Below are 15,631 nucleotides of genomic sequence, written 5' to 3' on the forward strand. Positions count from 1 at the left end.
AAAGCGCCATCACCCAATATTGCGGTCGTGACTTTCCCTAGCTCTCTGAACGCAAATACCGCGAGAGAGAAACGTCTATATTAGTATATTGTCTAGGATATGATATAATGAATAATTTTTAGAGTTTTACACGAGTTGTTAGTATGAATTTATTTCTTCCTTTGGCTATCGTTTTTGAATTTCGCGGTAATTTTGTTATGTTGGTAGTATTACATGGGTCACGTACATTAGATAACTATGGAGCTTTTTTGGTACTAATAATGATGAAATACTTTAAAAATATATTAACCACGATATTTAAACTTTATATTTTATAATATTATAATATAATATTTCTACTTTGTTTCGATATAATAAAATGTATTTTGACATCATTTGAAGTTGGCGCTCTTCGTCGGTATAGATTTTATGACTAACACACTTCATTCGCCGTCTTGCTTTTTCTAGCAATGAATATGATGTGACAGTTTATATTGGGTTTTGTGTAGATAGTTGAGCTATTTCGAGACTTTGAGTGTGTTATAAATGAATTTGAGTGTAAAGTGGTAAGTTAAATAAATCAATTAATGATCTATTTGTGCAGCTTTTTTCATTCATATGTAAAAATAATAGACAAAGAATTTTACCAATACTAACTAGTCTTGCAACACATACATAACCTTACAAGCCCAATCTTCAAGTACATACAAACAAGTAAAAATTGCAAATTCCTTACTTTATATATTTTTTTGACGTAAATTTGGAATATTGACTGAATACTTCACAAAATTTATGTTGCAACTTGTACATTTATTACACATTAGTACACTTTTCATTAAATGCTCCATATATTGTAAACCAATTAAAAATAGTAGGTTACTTAAAATTTCTTTGTTTATCATTATCAATCTTCAATACAATTTATATGTATAAATTTTAGACACAAATATTTGCTGTGAGTGATGCAAAAATGCAGATTATGTAGATTTGTTCATGCGACACCCACCTACTGCTTTTCTTATTTTTAACTTCTAATCAGTCCATTGTGTTACTGAATGAATTTCTTGCTATTATGTTATTTGAAGATTGCTAATGCTTGCAGAAATATTATTAAAAAAATCTATAATTAAAACTACAAGTCTGTTTTATAATTGCTTGTCATAATGCATGCTTTTTGTTGGACACCGACTAAACTAAATATTTCACAAAATTTATATTGCAACTTGAACATTTACAGCACTTTTTATTGAATGTTCCATATATTAAAAACTGTATCATTTATCATTATCAATATCAATATATTTTACGCATATAAATTTTAGAAACAGACATTTTGTGTGAATGATGTAAAAATGTAGATTAGCTCATGCAGCACCCACCTACTGTTCTTCATATTTTTAACTTCTAATTAATCTTCAATTTTAAAAACAAACATTTCTTATGAATGATGTAACAATGCATATTCTGTTGATTTGCTCATGCAACGGTCATTTACTATTCTTATTTTTAATTACTAATCAGTTCATTCAGTTACTGAATAAATTTCTTACTATAATTATATTTAAAGATTACTAAAGCTTGCAGTAATATAATTAAAAAATATATAATTAAAACTACAAGCCTGTTTTATAATTGTTTGTTATAATGCATACTTATACATCGACTAAACTAAATATTTCACAAAGTTTATATTGCAACTTCTACATTTACTACACTTTTCATTGAATGCTCCATATATTGAAAAATGTATCATTTATCATTATCAATATCAATATATTTTACACATATAAATTTTAGAAACAGACATTTTGTGTGAATGATGTAAAAATGCAAATTCTATAGATTGGCTCATGCAACGCCCATTCACTATTTTTATTTTTAACTATTAATCAGTCCATTGAGCTACTGAATAAATAATGATATTTGGATATTACTAATGTTTGCAGTAATATAAATAAAAAAATGTACATGAAAATACAATGTTTTATAATAGTGTCCCATAATCCTGCGTAGTCACCGACTAAACTAAATATTACACAGAAATTTATATTGCTACTTGTACATTTGCAACACTTTTTCTTAAATGTTCCATATATTGAAAACCAATTATAAATGTAGGTTACTTAAAATTTTCTCGGTTTTCATTATCAATCTTTAATACATTTTACACATATAAATTTTAGACACCAATATTTGCTTGGAATATTGTAAAATGCAGATTTTGAGGATTATTTCATGCATCACCTACTTAATGTTTTCCTTATTTTTTCTGAATAAATTTCTTACTGTAATCATATTTTGAAATTGCTAATGCTTGCAGTAATATAATTAAAAAATCTATACATAAAAGTACAATCCTGTTTTATAATTGTTTGTCATAATGCATGTTTTGATGCTGTTGTTTATTAAATAAAATTTCTGTTGTAATATACACAAGTGTTAAATTCCCACAGCGGTTTGTTTATTATTTTGATAGTTTTGTTTCATGGACTATAAAATGTTTAAAGCAATACAACATTCTATTTCAATTTGTTACAATACATTTAATAATATTAAATATTTAAAACATTCAAATATTAAATAATTTGTTACTGGATTCATAAATGTTGTAGTTTCATAAATAATGCAATTAATTTTGTATTTCTTATCGTTTTCAGATGTTTGAGAAGTTTCTAGTTATTGCAAAATGATCACCTGTAGATTTTTTACATGGCTGTTATGATTTTGATTTGGTAAGTTTATATTTTACAGTATTGTATAAGCGTTATACAATTGTAGCTCTGATCTTCCAGAAGAAATGACCTTCTGCTTTCATCTTGAAAACTTTAATGTATTCAATGCTTTTGTATTATTACCTTGTTTGTTAAAAATGTATTGTGCTCAAATATAAGTTTCTTTTCTTTGTAATTACATTTTATTTCATTATGATTAAAAATATACACCGTAAGCTATGACCGTAAATAATCATCCTGGTATCAAAGTGGATTCGAATTATTATTTATAAAATAATGGCATTTCTTTACCTCATGAAGTGCATCCTATCTCAATGCATTCCTTTCCTAAATAATTCACAATATTTTAATGAAATATTTATATTTCGTTCATTTATTTTGTATAAATGTTCATTTACTATTTTCTTGGATTGTGTTATATTATATAGTTAATTCTTCAACTGTTTTTTTTTAAATTTAGTTTTTTAGTGTCATTCTAATTATATTAAGGATGTCATTCTTTTTTGCACTGTACATTCTTTTCCATTCTTCTTAGAACCTTGAAACAAATCTTTGATACAAAAAGCTTTATCTCCACTCTAAAAGCCTTTTTTAATTTCCAATTTTCAATTGATACTGCTAATTGTTGCTGAAAAATTGACTCATCGAACACCACCAAAAACAACTCAAATATTTATTAAAGATTCTACATTTGGATAAATAAGTTGTTCTCTTTTTAGTAGTTTATTTCATAATAAACCAAATATACAAATACATTTTATTATTTTACATTATAATTATTTGAATATTTATTTATTACGCAATACATTTAGTTTAGTTTAAACATTCATTAAAAACTCTATTATTAAAACACATAAATGGCAGTTACATTTGTGCAATTGAGTTATTTTTGTCATTGTTATTTATATTATATATATGTTTAGTTTACATATTGAATATTATATACATAATTATATATATTATATATATATATATATATATATATATATATATATATATATATATATATATCTAGAGCACCTTACAATTTATAAAGCAACATTTAATTATTATCTTAAACTATAGCATTTTGGATATAAGTAATTTATTTCTTATCATTTTTATAATCAATATTTTTTTTATATATTAACACAAGTTCTTGCAATAATACGAATATACATATATTATTATTCAAATTTTAAATGGATTTTCATGTAAATACGTCGTTAGAATTGCTTAATTAAAGCTGCTTTACATTAGTTACTAAGCTAAATATATGGAAGTTGCAGTTTTATTTTATAAACATATGTCACATATCTCAAAAATATGTTTGATTAGGTACTTTACATAGGCTTATTTTGGCATTTCCTTCAAATATCGAACAATAAATAAATAATTGGAAGTTACAACTTTTCGATGTGTGATGCTAATATTTTTTTGTAGAAAACAAAATTTAGTAATGTAAATCTGCAATGTTCCTGAAATTCTTTTTTCATACTCATATAATATATTAACTACATATATTAATTTATATAAATTTATATAACTTTAAATTAATTATACTTTGATATATATTCTTCCTAAGAAGGCATTTTCCAATCACAGTAATTATGTGTGTGCGTTCTTATTTAATTTTAGATTCTGTATTGAATTATGTTGTTTGAAAACTTCAATCAAAAAATATTCAGAGAAATATTGAGTTCTTTTTGATCCAACTCAAAAATGTTAATATTTTGTCTCCAAAAATACTTACAAAAAATATGGTCGTATTGAATATGATCCATGCTTATTCATATAAGTATTGTCATTAACTAGTTTACAAGATGCAGCATTTTTTCTTATTTTTATCCTTATAATTGGATTTAATTGGTATCTGTCTTTCTGATAATTGAAATCTTCTGACAATTCTAACTAGTTCATGGAAGGATTGGTCAACATTCATTCTCAATTTAGCGCTACATTCGATGTAAGGTATTTTTAATTGTCTTGACAGATTTTGCGCTTCTTCTACAGACACCTAGAGGAAAAAAAATCAATAACTTTTCGATTTTTGCAACCCATGTGTACATAAATTATATAGGTATTTATTATTAATGTTAAAAAAATAGATATATTTTGATAATATTCAAAATTCAATTTCTCCGGAAAATTAGTATAAATCGGCCAGTTCTCAGGTAAAATCTGGAAACGTTCCTTTCTTGGTATTAAAAATTGTCATAATGCTATGCATTTGCTGTGCAGTCAGACGTTTTAGATATAAAGCCCAACCTAGAAGACACACAATTGTCAAAAAAAAGAATATTATCGTAACATCTTCCTGATGTGCATTTATAACACATGCACGAAGTTTAGTTTTATGTGTAAAACGCCTGATTGCACAGCAAATACATAGAATTTTGGCAGTTTTCAGTACCAAGGGTGCTAAGTAAGGAGCATAACATAACGTTGCCATAACAACGCTATGTTATGGTCTATTTTACCGGAGAATTGGCCCCCAATTTGTTTAAGGTTTTAAATTGCGAGAACTTTGATTCAAGTCATCAAAGGAAGTTATGCTGTAACAATCAAAATGAGTATACTATGAAGTTAGGTTAAAATATAAACATTTTTTCAATTTCTGAACAAATGTATAAAAATCGCTTATTTAATTTTGCTATAATTTTTACTGATATTTACGCTGGTATACCAGTCGCGAATTGCAGAATCAATACGTACTTTGCCGCCGGAGTAACGGCATCCGAGTGGAAAGGGTTATATAGTGAAAAATATATTAGTATATTATTCGGCTTATATATGTCACAATGACAATTTTAAAACAACAGCATTTCAAACTGTCACTACAAAACGAAATTTAAACCGCTTTTAAGTCATTAAAATCAGTCATCGACCTTTATGACAAGGTAACATATAATTCTATCCAATTTTTTGAGATAGATTTTTGTACAAAACTTTTCCAATAAAACGACCTTTTCCAATATAATAATATAAACAATATAATTTTACAATTTTCGACTGATACAATTTAATTATCAGACTGCTTATTAATATACATTAATATGTAAAAATATACATAAATAATAATCATTTATTATTCGAAAACAGTATTTTGGAAACTGTACGACCCTTTGTAACAAACCTTTGAGGCATCCCGTCCCACAGGTTGGAAACCACGGTATTAATGCATTTGCTCGCCTAGCAATTTAAATTAAATATTATCCCATGCTGCGATCTGTTATTGTGAAATTGTTTGTATTTTTGTTCAATAATATTATTTGTTTAAAAGTCAAAGAGTTATGTTTTATGACGAATTTGAATTCCTGACGTATAATGATTAGTTCAATTTGCTACAGTTTATTAAATTGAGATGTATACGGTTTATTAAATTTTATGCTTAACCCTTTTGCTACGAGCGTCGTCTATAGACGACATTCACATGACTACCTGTGTATACGGATGTCGTCTATAGAAGGCATGTTGTGCATCGACTTTTGCTTCAAGAAATGTTACTATGAGTTAAACTGTTAATAATTGTATTTTTTATCATAATGTTCAGTTATTAAAAGTGTAATTTTTCATTTTTGAATGCATCTTCATTGATAATGATAGAAATTTTTAAATATATTGATTTGCTCGATCCGTTCAGTAGCGCTACTAATCCAGCCATAATAGCAAGTTCACCTCGGAATTAGAGATACCCAGTTGTAAGTCAGTAAATACTTGTATATTGACATCCTAAAGTTGTCTCAAAACCTACATATGGTATTGACACCCTACCATATGTAGGTTTTGAGACAACTTTAGGGCGTCAATATACAAGTATTTACAAACTTACAGCTGGGGATCTCGAATTCCGAGATTTTTACCTAATTTAAGCTTAAGGGTGAATTCTACTATAGAATTTTGAAAAAACCGAAAAATTTTTTTTTTCATATTTTCAAAGTTTAGTTATTCAAAAATATGTCATTAAAAGGATTTTTCAAAATTACTATTATTTCCTGAGTTATAGCCGTTTTAGTGACGTGGCCTCGGTTCGGGTCCGACTTGTCTCAAAACTTTGAACGCGTTTTTCTCGGAACTACTTTTTTCGAGCTGGCGGTAAGGATGAGTTCTAATGAACCGATTTACTTCAAATTTGGAGAGAATCTTCTCTATACATCGCTTTATCGTATGGACCTTGCCCAAAACTATAACTTTTCATTTAGTATTTTTAAAAAATTCGGAAATGTTAAAAAAACAGGAAAAAAAATTTTTTTTTTCAAACTGCCGCCATTCAAACAAAAAATTTTTTTTAACTTATCCAAGGTTCATACGATAGCGGCATCTATAATAATTAAGAATCCATCTATTTTTTATGTTTCAAATCACCAGGAGGGTTGGAATCATGTACGCCAGGACACCCTCTTTTTTTGGGAACCCCCACTTTGACTGCTCATAACTTTGTGAATTTTAATTTTTTTTAATAATTTTTTTATGTAATAATAAAATATCAATAAACAAATGATAAAAAAATCGATAGAAAAAATATTATTTGTTTCCTTTATACAGCGCTTCAAAAACCGGGCGAAATTCATGACTCTACAGTAGAATACCCCCTGGACTATACTGAGCAACTCGCCGTTCCGTTCAGCAGCGTCAATCCTGCAAGAAACACTCGTAGCTAAAAGGGTTAAGACCAGCGTATTTATTCATTATTTATTCTCTTTCATGAGATGAAAATAAAATATTTTGAATAAAAACAAAGCATTTATAATATCTCTTGATATCGAGGGAAAAATATAAACATTTGCAATCGCTTGGTATTTACCACGATTAAATTAACCTCTATAAAATTAGTCAGTGATGACTCAAAATTGCTCTTTGGTCTTTCATTAACGCCATTAATGATTTACGTCCCTGCAATTTTTTTTTACAACGTACAGACGGTACAACGATTGTCAAAAATGATCAATTATTATGATGTATAGTTTTTGTCACCTTTATAATAGAAAATTTAATGCTTTTGTTTTTTTCTATATAGGTTCTTCAAAAATACGCTGGGTCGACTTGACTTACCACGCGAGACGTCTCGAGATCTGCTTTGTTGCCGACCATCAGCATTGGAAATTCGTCTCTGTCTTTGACACGTAAGATTTGTCTGTGAAATTTGTACATCTCGTCGAAACTAGCCCTATCCGTCACTGCGTACACGAGCAAAAATCCTTCACCACTTCTCATGTATTGCTCTCTCATTGCACTGAATTCTTCTTGACCGGCAGTATCCAGGACTTAAATAGAAAAAATAATCTTAAAGCTATATACAATTTTGTTATACCAAATGCCGATTTTATAAAAAATACCCAAGAGGTTAGAAGATTAAAGTTTTATTAAATTATCCTAAAATTATATTTTTTAATAAAAGCAAGAAATAAGTTTATAGTTCTGTTGGTTACTGCATTACTATCATTAAGATGCGAAGCCAAGATAATTAATCTACAGACAGTTGCAGACAATGACTGAAAATATTATACTGAATTCTATATGAAGTTCTAGAAGTATTACACAGTTATATATATTACATTACTCTAAAAGGAAAGTGTCATATTTTTTCATTCTCTTGTCTATCACAGGGATGAAATATTGAAGAAAGTTCGGCCTTCAACAATCGATAGTTGGGCAATAATTTTTTTATCCACTGTCAGTAAATTGCAAAGCTGGGTATACTAAGGAAGAGTTTGCGCTTCAGCAGCGCAAGGAGGGGTGGAGGAGGTGCAGACGGAGCGGACGACGGCAAAATGTCGGAAGATAGCGATGACCAACGGGCTTTAGGCAGGTCTAGAAAGCGCCGCAGGGATGTGCTAGATTTTGAGAGTGACTCATCCGATTACGCGCGTCGAAACAGCGATCGTATTTCTCGCAGAGTTCAACAACATTCGCGTGTAAATGGAGCAGTTAGAAAAAATCTGCGACCTAGAACTAATACCAATTATCGCGATATTATTTCGCCGAAAATTGGCCAATTAAGACGATATTCTTCAAGAGCAGTAGAAGATGAAGAAGTGGATGACGACGACGACGATGATGATGATGATGATGTTGAAGTAGTAGTAAATTATAGGAATTCTCGTTACGAGCGCCGATCGAGACATTATAATAATGATGTCCGTCAACAACGAAATAGCACAAGAAGATCGGAACAAGAACAGAATGATGCAAATAATAGTGGTGGAATTCGAACTAGGTCTAGAAGTTCACCTAATAAATCTTCACAAAAAGACGAAACTTCTCAAAATAAAAAAGCGTCATCTATGGATATACTTGATCAATCGAACCCCCGTGCTTCTTATAATAATAATGCTGATACTAGATCTCAATTTCCCAATGGAACTTCCACACCCGAACCAGGCCGTAAAGATTCTCCCCAATTGGAGGACGAGATGGAAGATGAAGAAGGTGAGAGACAGAGTTCAAGCGACGATGTTAGAGGTGGCAGGATATATGAATTACGTCAAAGAAAACCTTTGCGCAGCTATCGTTCGCACAGAGATTACAATAAATACGACATTTGGTCAAATGCAGAACCCGAGCCGAAACGCCGTAGAAGATGTTTGAGAGCAACCCGACAACGCATTCGAGATCTCAGTGACGACGATGACGATGAAGAAGATGATAGAGCTCAAACTCCCTATATACGCCCTCCGGTTGCTTGTTCCAGCCCAGCAAAACATAAAGATAAACTAAAACCGGCGAATGATATGGATACCTCGCATATTAAATTATCTGATATTCAGCCCCTTAGCATTGGTGATGATGGCTTCCGCTTTGAACAAGTTGGTGGCTTGGATTCTCATGTGCGTTGCTTACGAGAGATGGTCATTTTGCCAATGTTGTATCCAGAAGTATTTGCGCAATTTGGCACAAAGCCGCCTAAAGGCGTTCTATTTCACGGTCCACCGGGAACTGGTAAAACTTTACTAGCTAGAGCGCTAGCAGGTGAATGTTCCGCTAACACAGGCCAAAAAGTGTCCTTCTTTTTACGCAAAGGCGGTGATTTATTAAATAAATGGTTTGGAGAGAGCGAAAAACATCTGAGATTGTTATTCGAACAAGCGCAGCTCATGAGACCATCTATTATATTTTTCGACGAAATTGACGGATTTTGTCCCGCGCGTACATCGAAACAAGATCAAGTATATTCAAGTATTGTTTCGACATTACTAACCCTGATGGATGGTTTAGAAGCAAGAGGCGATGTCATAATTATCGGAGCTACAAATCGTATAGAATCATTAGATCCAGCGCTAAGAAGACCCGGCAGATTTGATAGAGAGCTATTCTTTCCCCTACCTGCAAGATCGCAGCGTGAGGCTATTTTGAAGATTCATGTATCTAAATGGAAAAATGGGGCACCTGGTGATGATATGATATCTCAGCTCTCAGACCTAACAGATGGATACTGCGGCGCTGATCTTGAAGCGCTGTGTTCCGAAGCTATGCTTCAAAGCCTGCGAAGAACTTATCCGCAAATTTACGAGTCAAAATTCAAATTAGCCATTGACACCGAGAAAGTTAAAGTCGAACATGTCGATTTCCTCAGAGCTCAAGCTCAAATAATACCAGCCGGGTCTCGAAAGGGAAATAAATATGGACGACGTTTACCGCGATTTTTATTACCTCTCCTGGATGCAGCTTTGAAAGACGCCGTAGAGAGGTTGGGAAAAGTCTTTCCGTATATGGATCCTGATACTTCAAAACAAGTTCAGGTTCTGAGGCAGGATCATGCTTTATTCCATTCGCGTTTGCTGATTCTTGGACAATCGGAAGGTTGCGGCCAATCTTATTTGGCTCCTGCGTTATTGCATCACATGGAACATTTGAGCGTTTACAATTTAGATGTCAGCTCAATACATGGTACTGATGATTTGTCATTATCTCAAGAGCAAACTGTGTCGCACATGCTAGATGAATGCATGCGTAGAGCGCCTAGTATTCTTTACTTGCCTTCTTTAGACTTACTGTGGGAACATGCTTCCGATGCCACCAAGGCCATACTTGCAGAAAAAATTCAGATAATAACTAAATGTTCACCCGTTCTTGTATTAGCAACTGCTAATATGATGCTTGAGGAATTAGATGATCGCATACAAACATTATTCCCTGCTCATTTACGATGTGTTCTACCAATGACTAATCATCCAATGAGACAGTCTCGAGAAGAATTCTTCAAACCTTTGTTTGTTAATTTGGCACTGAAACCTCCTCAAGTGAAGCCAAAAACAAGAAAAGTAGAGGTTTTACCCAGAGCACCCACACCTCCTGCTAGAATTTATACACCAGAAGAATTAGCAAAATTTGAATCTCAAGAAGAAGAGAAATTAGTTGAGTTACGTGTATTTTTGAGAGAGATTGCCCATCATTTAAGTAAACAGCGCACTTTTCGGATGTTTGCAAAACCAGTAGACTTAGATGAGGTTAAAGATTACTTAGATGTTATTAAGCAACCTATGGATTTAGAAACAATGATAGCAAAAATAGATTTAAATCGATATACAACTGCCAAAGAATTTCTCCAAGACATCGATCTAATCTGTGCAAATGCTTTAGAATATAACCCCAATAAGACCAGTGCTGATAAAAAGATAAGACATTGTGCTGTTGCTTTAAAAGACTATGCATATGCTAAAATAAAAGGAGAAATGGATACAGACTTTGAAGATGAATGTCAAGAAATTGCTAAGCGCAGAATGATCCGAAATCAAATTCAAGAAGCAGGAGCAAGAGAGGCTGAAGCCAAAGTGGTAGTAACAGATCCTAACAACAAAACCAATGCTTCAAATGCAAATACTAGTAAACAATCAAATAATAGCAATATATCTATGGAAATTGTTGATGACTTTTTTAGATGTATCTGATCTTTTGGCGGAGGTTAAACCAACGGACTCTCAGAAAGTAATAATTGATCGAGGACATTTAGACAAACTTTACACTAAGTGTTTGAATATAACAAAACATTCGGATGTTCAAGCCTTAGCAGAAGTTTACACTCAATTGCTGAAGACTATATTAGGTTACTTGAAGCAAGCCGACAGGCAAAATCTTCTCAAAGATTTAAGTACTGAACTAGAATTTTTTGAAAAACATTTGGACAAACATCAGAATGCGTGATGGTAGATTTATAAAATTGTGATTGTGTGTTTATTTATATTTGAGATACAAATGTTTAATGTCCAAAGATGATTATATGTAAAAAAAAGTGTATTGTGATTTGTGTAGTAAATATGAGTCACAAGGAATAATCAATATTAAAATTCACTTGTACCTTTTGAGCAAAAAATAAATAAGCCATTGTGATCAAATTGCTTGCTTAAAAGCTTGAACAGAAAATACTTAATGTTGAAATTAAGTTGGATAAATATTTTGCAAGATCAACTGTAAGAAACTACGAAAAATTTCAAAATAAAGTTGAAGTTGCTGTTGTGCTCCAATATTACATACTGAATTTAGCTTTTAGTAGTATTTATATTTATTATGTAACTTTTTTATCTACATTAAATTTTTTAGGTATTGAGGCTTTTTGTGTTCATTTTAATGAATCATATTTGTTTTATAATATTAGTAATGTCTCAGCTAAATCAATTTTATACGATATATTTAAAATAGAGATAACTTGGAGAACACGATTAAAATGTTTTTTGTACACGATTAAGTTTTACTATATTATTAAGTTACCTATGTCTTAAATCTAATATAATTTGTATATAATTATTTTTATTAATTAAAAAGTAATCTTTATATAATAATAAATCCTGTTTCACTTACTGTCCAATTTAGCTGGGATGTCGTCTATGACACATTGCTTTGTGTATGAATCTTCAATGGTGGGATCATAATCTGTCACAAAATAACTCTGCAATTAAAATTAAATTAAATTAATACATTATTAAATCACTTTCATGGGATTTAAAATACTAAACTATAAAGGTAAAAACATAGACAAAACCAATTCACTTAAAACAATTTTAATCATGCTACAAATATAGTAATATATTTAAGATCTTCTGATTCTGATGAAATAAAAATAAGAACGAATCGGTAAATGTTGTATTATTGAGATTGTGATTGTGGCATTGATGTTTAAGTTACAACGCAATGTGTTTTGAATGTAATTTCAGGAGTCTAAAATAAGATTGATTTTCAATATTTAGTTAATCATAAAATATAAAATTTTATATGTTAGAGTATCCTAGAACTCAACGTCAAGCGACAAAAATAGAAAACAAAAAGAAATTTACGTTGTTTAGAAATTATTAGCTTTTAAGGGCAACCAAAGCTTTGGTGAAGTTGTGACAATTTTTCGAATAACATTTAATGAATAACATTGTCCAAAACCACTGTCCAAAATAATCGACCCACAATTGACCTAATATTTAAAGAATTACTTCTTTGTTGAACTTGAATTTAAAATTTTTAAGATCGGTCGATTTCGACACGCATCTCTTAAAAAAATTGTATCAAAGTGTGTTGGCAAGTTTCATCAAAAGCTGGCGCTTTTAATCAGGTTTTTAAAATGATAATATACTTGATAAATTTATAATGAAAAAATCAATGTGCGAGAGCGAAATATTTGAACTAAATGTAAGCGAAATACGTTAGCCTTTACTTTGTTATTTTCAGATTTTCATTTCACTCAAAATTTTTCATTGTGAACCTCTCAAGTATTTTACCATTTTACTATCAAGTATTTTAACTTATTAAATGCGTCAACTTTTGATGAAACTTGCTATCACACTTTAGTACATTTTCTTTAAAGGAGGGCATCTCAAAGTAGACAGATTAAATTCATAGTTTAACAAAAAGTCTTAATTCTTGAAAACTTGGAGCAATTGTGTCATTATTTTTCACTATAAGCATAGAAATGCTTTTTATATGGTGACGATTCCAAAATTTAAATGAACAAAAGCAATAACAAATGCAATAACAAATTCCAGCAAAACAAAATTGCTGGAACTTCACGTACCAAACATTTGAATTTTTAAAAAATAATCAATTTGCTTTCAGAACTGTAAAAAAATTTTTTTTGGTATTTTTAAAATTTTTGAAAATAATTGACCTTTTTGAAAAAATCGATTTTTTTAATACTTTGAAATATTTTGGAAGCAATCGCGATTCGTTAGCTGCGTAAAAACGAAATATCGAAGCGCGTGGGCGCCGCTGTATAACAGATAAACATTGGTACGGAACCCATATAATGAACAAAATTTGTGATTGAAATATGTGTTAATTTGATGTGCATATGTCTAATCATCATTTTGTCCGTCAAATGGCATTTTTTATTGGATCTCCAAAACCGCCGGACCTGCTACCCAAACATTTCATCAGTTCTTCATTTGGTCAGTACGAATAAAATGTTTTTTGAAACATACAAATCGCTCCGTTCTCTCAAAAAATCAATTACCATTTTTGGTACTTTTCGCCCCGTATCTTCGAAATGGCTCGACCTGCCTTTACCACAAAATAATCAGCACGTCTCATTATCAATACGAATCGAAAGTTTCCGAAATCGTCGACGAAAATTTGTATCCGCACACACAACTACACAACATACACTAACATTCACACATACACACATACATCCATATTTTCTAAGGTATGCCAAAATGTTCAGAAACCTTTGAAACGTAAAGATATATAAAATTTTTATTTTCTATTTTTTGCGATTACTTTATCTTACCCTACGGGGAGGTAAAAATTAACCATATTAACCGTTTATCACCAAAGCTTTAGGTTGCACTTAACAACTCATAATTTTCAAACAATGTGGAATGTGTCAATTCTATCACCTCGTTTCGACTTGACGTTGAGTTTTGGGATACCCCGTAAAAATAGAAGTAAAAAGCATAGAAGTCATTGTGACATTATTTATTATCGGTACTGTAATTTAAATATATTTTTTTTTTGTTTTGAGCGAGAGAAATCAGAATAAAATTAAGAAGCAAATGTCTTTGCTCCTGATCAGTAAAAATATTATATATTAATAATTATGGAAGTCATTAATGAAAATTAAATACAGTAACCATTATCGCCAGTTTGGTTAAAACCAGCAGTTAAAGAAAAATGTTGATTTTTTCATAAAGAATAAAGTTGCTTATAAAATCTCACTAATCATGAGGTTTCAGAGACCTCAAAGGATCAAAGGTTTTTTTAAACCTGTCATCATGGAAGATGAATTACATTTATAATGCTGTGTGCATAACTTTTAAACATTCTATAAAACGTTGATTTTAGATTCTACTCGCTTCATACAAAAAAAGCTAAATGTACATTTGGGAAAAAACTACATTAATAAAATTAAAACAAGGGTCAAATTTATTACCTTTGATCAAGCACGTGGGAAAACTCGGATTTAACAAAACTTAATTTTTTTCTATCTCCATTTCCAACATCATTTTCTCTGTTTTTAACCTTTGGATAATAATTGAATGTAAAATGGGTCATCTAGCGATTGTTCTTTTTTTAAAATTGTACAGTACTTCTGTAGGCTCATAATGGGCATAAATTTTCGAACAAAATTTTAGTAACAAATAGTAAATTATGAATCAAATCGAAACGTTTTAGACTGCCATATATGTCTAAGCATCTAATATATAAAAATATAATTTTATGCTTTAATTCTCATTTAAGGGCTTATATTTTTTTATTAATTTTACCATATTTTCATTATTTAATAACGCAATTCAAGAGTATTATTGGACAACTTAGGATACAAGTTGCATCAGATTTTTGTGTAATATTTGCTGAAAAATGTTGAAAGTAATATTTTCATCGATAAAGTTTATATGTAATAACAATTTGAACACTTATTAATATAAATAAATAATGTATTAGCATACCTATTCATTTGTATATAAATATAAAAATATGCATAAGGGTTTGCACATATGAATGTATGCAAATAAAAATATACA

General features: G+C 30.4%; 2 protein-coding genes across 2 annotated transcripts; one reads left to right on the top strand and one right to left on the bottom strand.

The window, feature by feature from the left end:
• The first annotated feature begins 414 nt into the window (after positions 1-414).
• On the top strand, positions 415-11,578 carry LOC113383005 (ATPase family AAA domain-containing protein 2-like). Its single transcript, XM_026621261.1, has 4 exons — positions 415-545; positions 2,637-2,711; positions 7,708-7,813; positions 8,297-11,578. The coding sequence occupies exon 4, from the start codon at positions 8,462-8,464 to the stop codon at positions 11,576-11,578; it is 3,117 nt and encodes a 1,038-aa protein (XP_026477046.1). The 5' UTR covers positions 415-545; positions 2,637-2,711; positions 7,708-7,813; positions 8,297-8,461.
• LOC113383646 (ras-like protein 2) lies at positions 4,507-12,621 on the bottom strand. Its single transcript, XM_026621897.1, has 4 exons — positions 12,616-12,621; positions 12,486-12,573; positions 7,743-7,954; positions 4,507-4,707 (listed from the first exon to the last, which is right to left on the bottom strand). Exons 1-4 carry the CDS (start codon positions 12,619-12,621, stop codon positions 4,507-4,509), a joined length of 507 nt encoding a protein of 168 aa, XP_026477682.1.
• Positions 12,622-15,631: the final 3,010 nt, after the last annotated feature.

The sequence above is a fragment of the Ctenocephalides felis genome, unplaced genomic scaffold, assembly GCF_003426905.1.
Source record: "Ctenocephalides felis isolate EL2017-DRISC unplaced genomic scaffold, ASM342690v1 CF-g0.4_SCAFFOLD_03570, whole genome shotgun sequence".
NCBI lineage: Eukaryota > Metazoa > Arthropoda > Insecta > Siphonaptera > Pulicidae > Ctenocephalides > Ctenocephalides felis.

What these genes read in the sequence shown, in the direction of transcription:
- LOC113383005 (XM_026621261.1), top strand. Translation starts at nt 8,462, where the DNA reads ATGTCGGAAGATAGCGATGACCAACGGGCTTTAGGCAGGTCTAGAAAG.
- LOC113383646 (XM_026621897.1), bottom strand. An exon ending in CATCCCAGCTAAATTGGACA is followed by an intron (nt 7,955 to 12,485) that starts GTAAGTGAAACA and finishes TTTCTATTTAAG; the next exon opens with TCCTGGATACTGCCGGTCAA. An exon ending in ATCTCGAGACGTCTCGCGTG is followed by an intron (nt 4,708 to 7,742) that starts GTAAGTCAAGTC and finishes TTTTTCCTCTAG; the next exon opens with GTGTCTGTAGAAGAAGCGCA.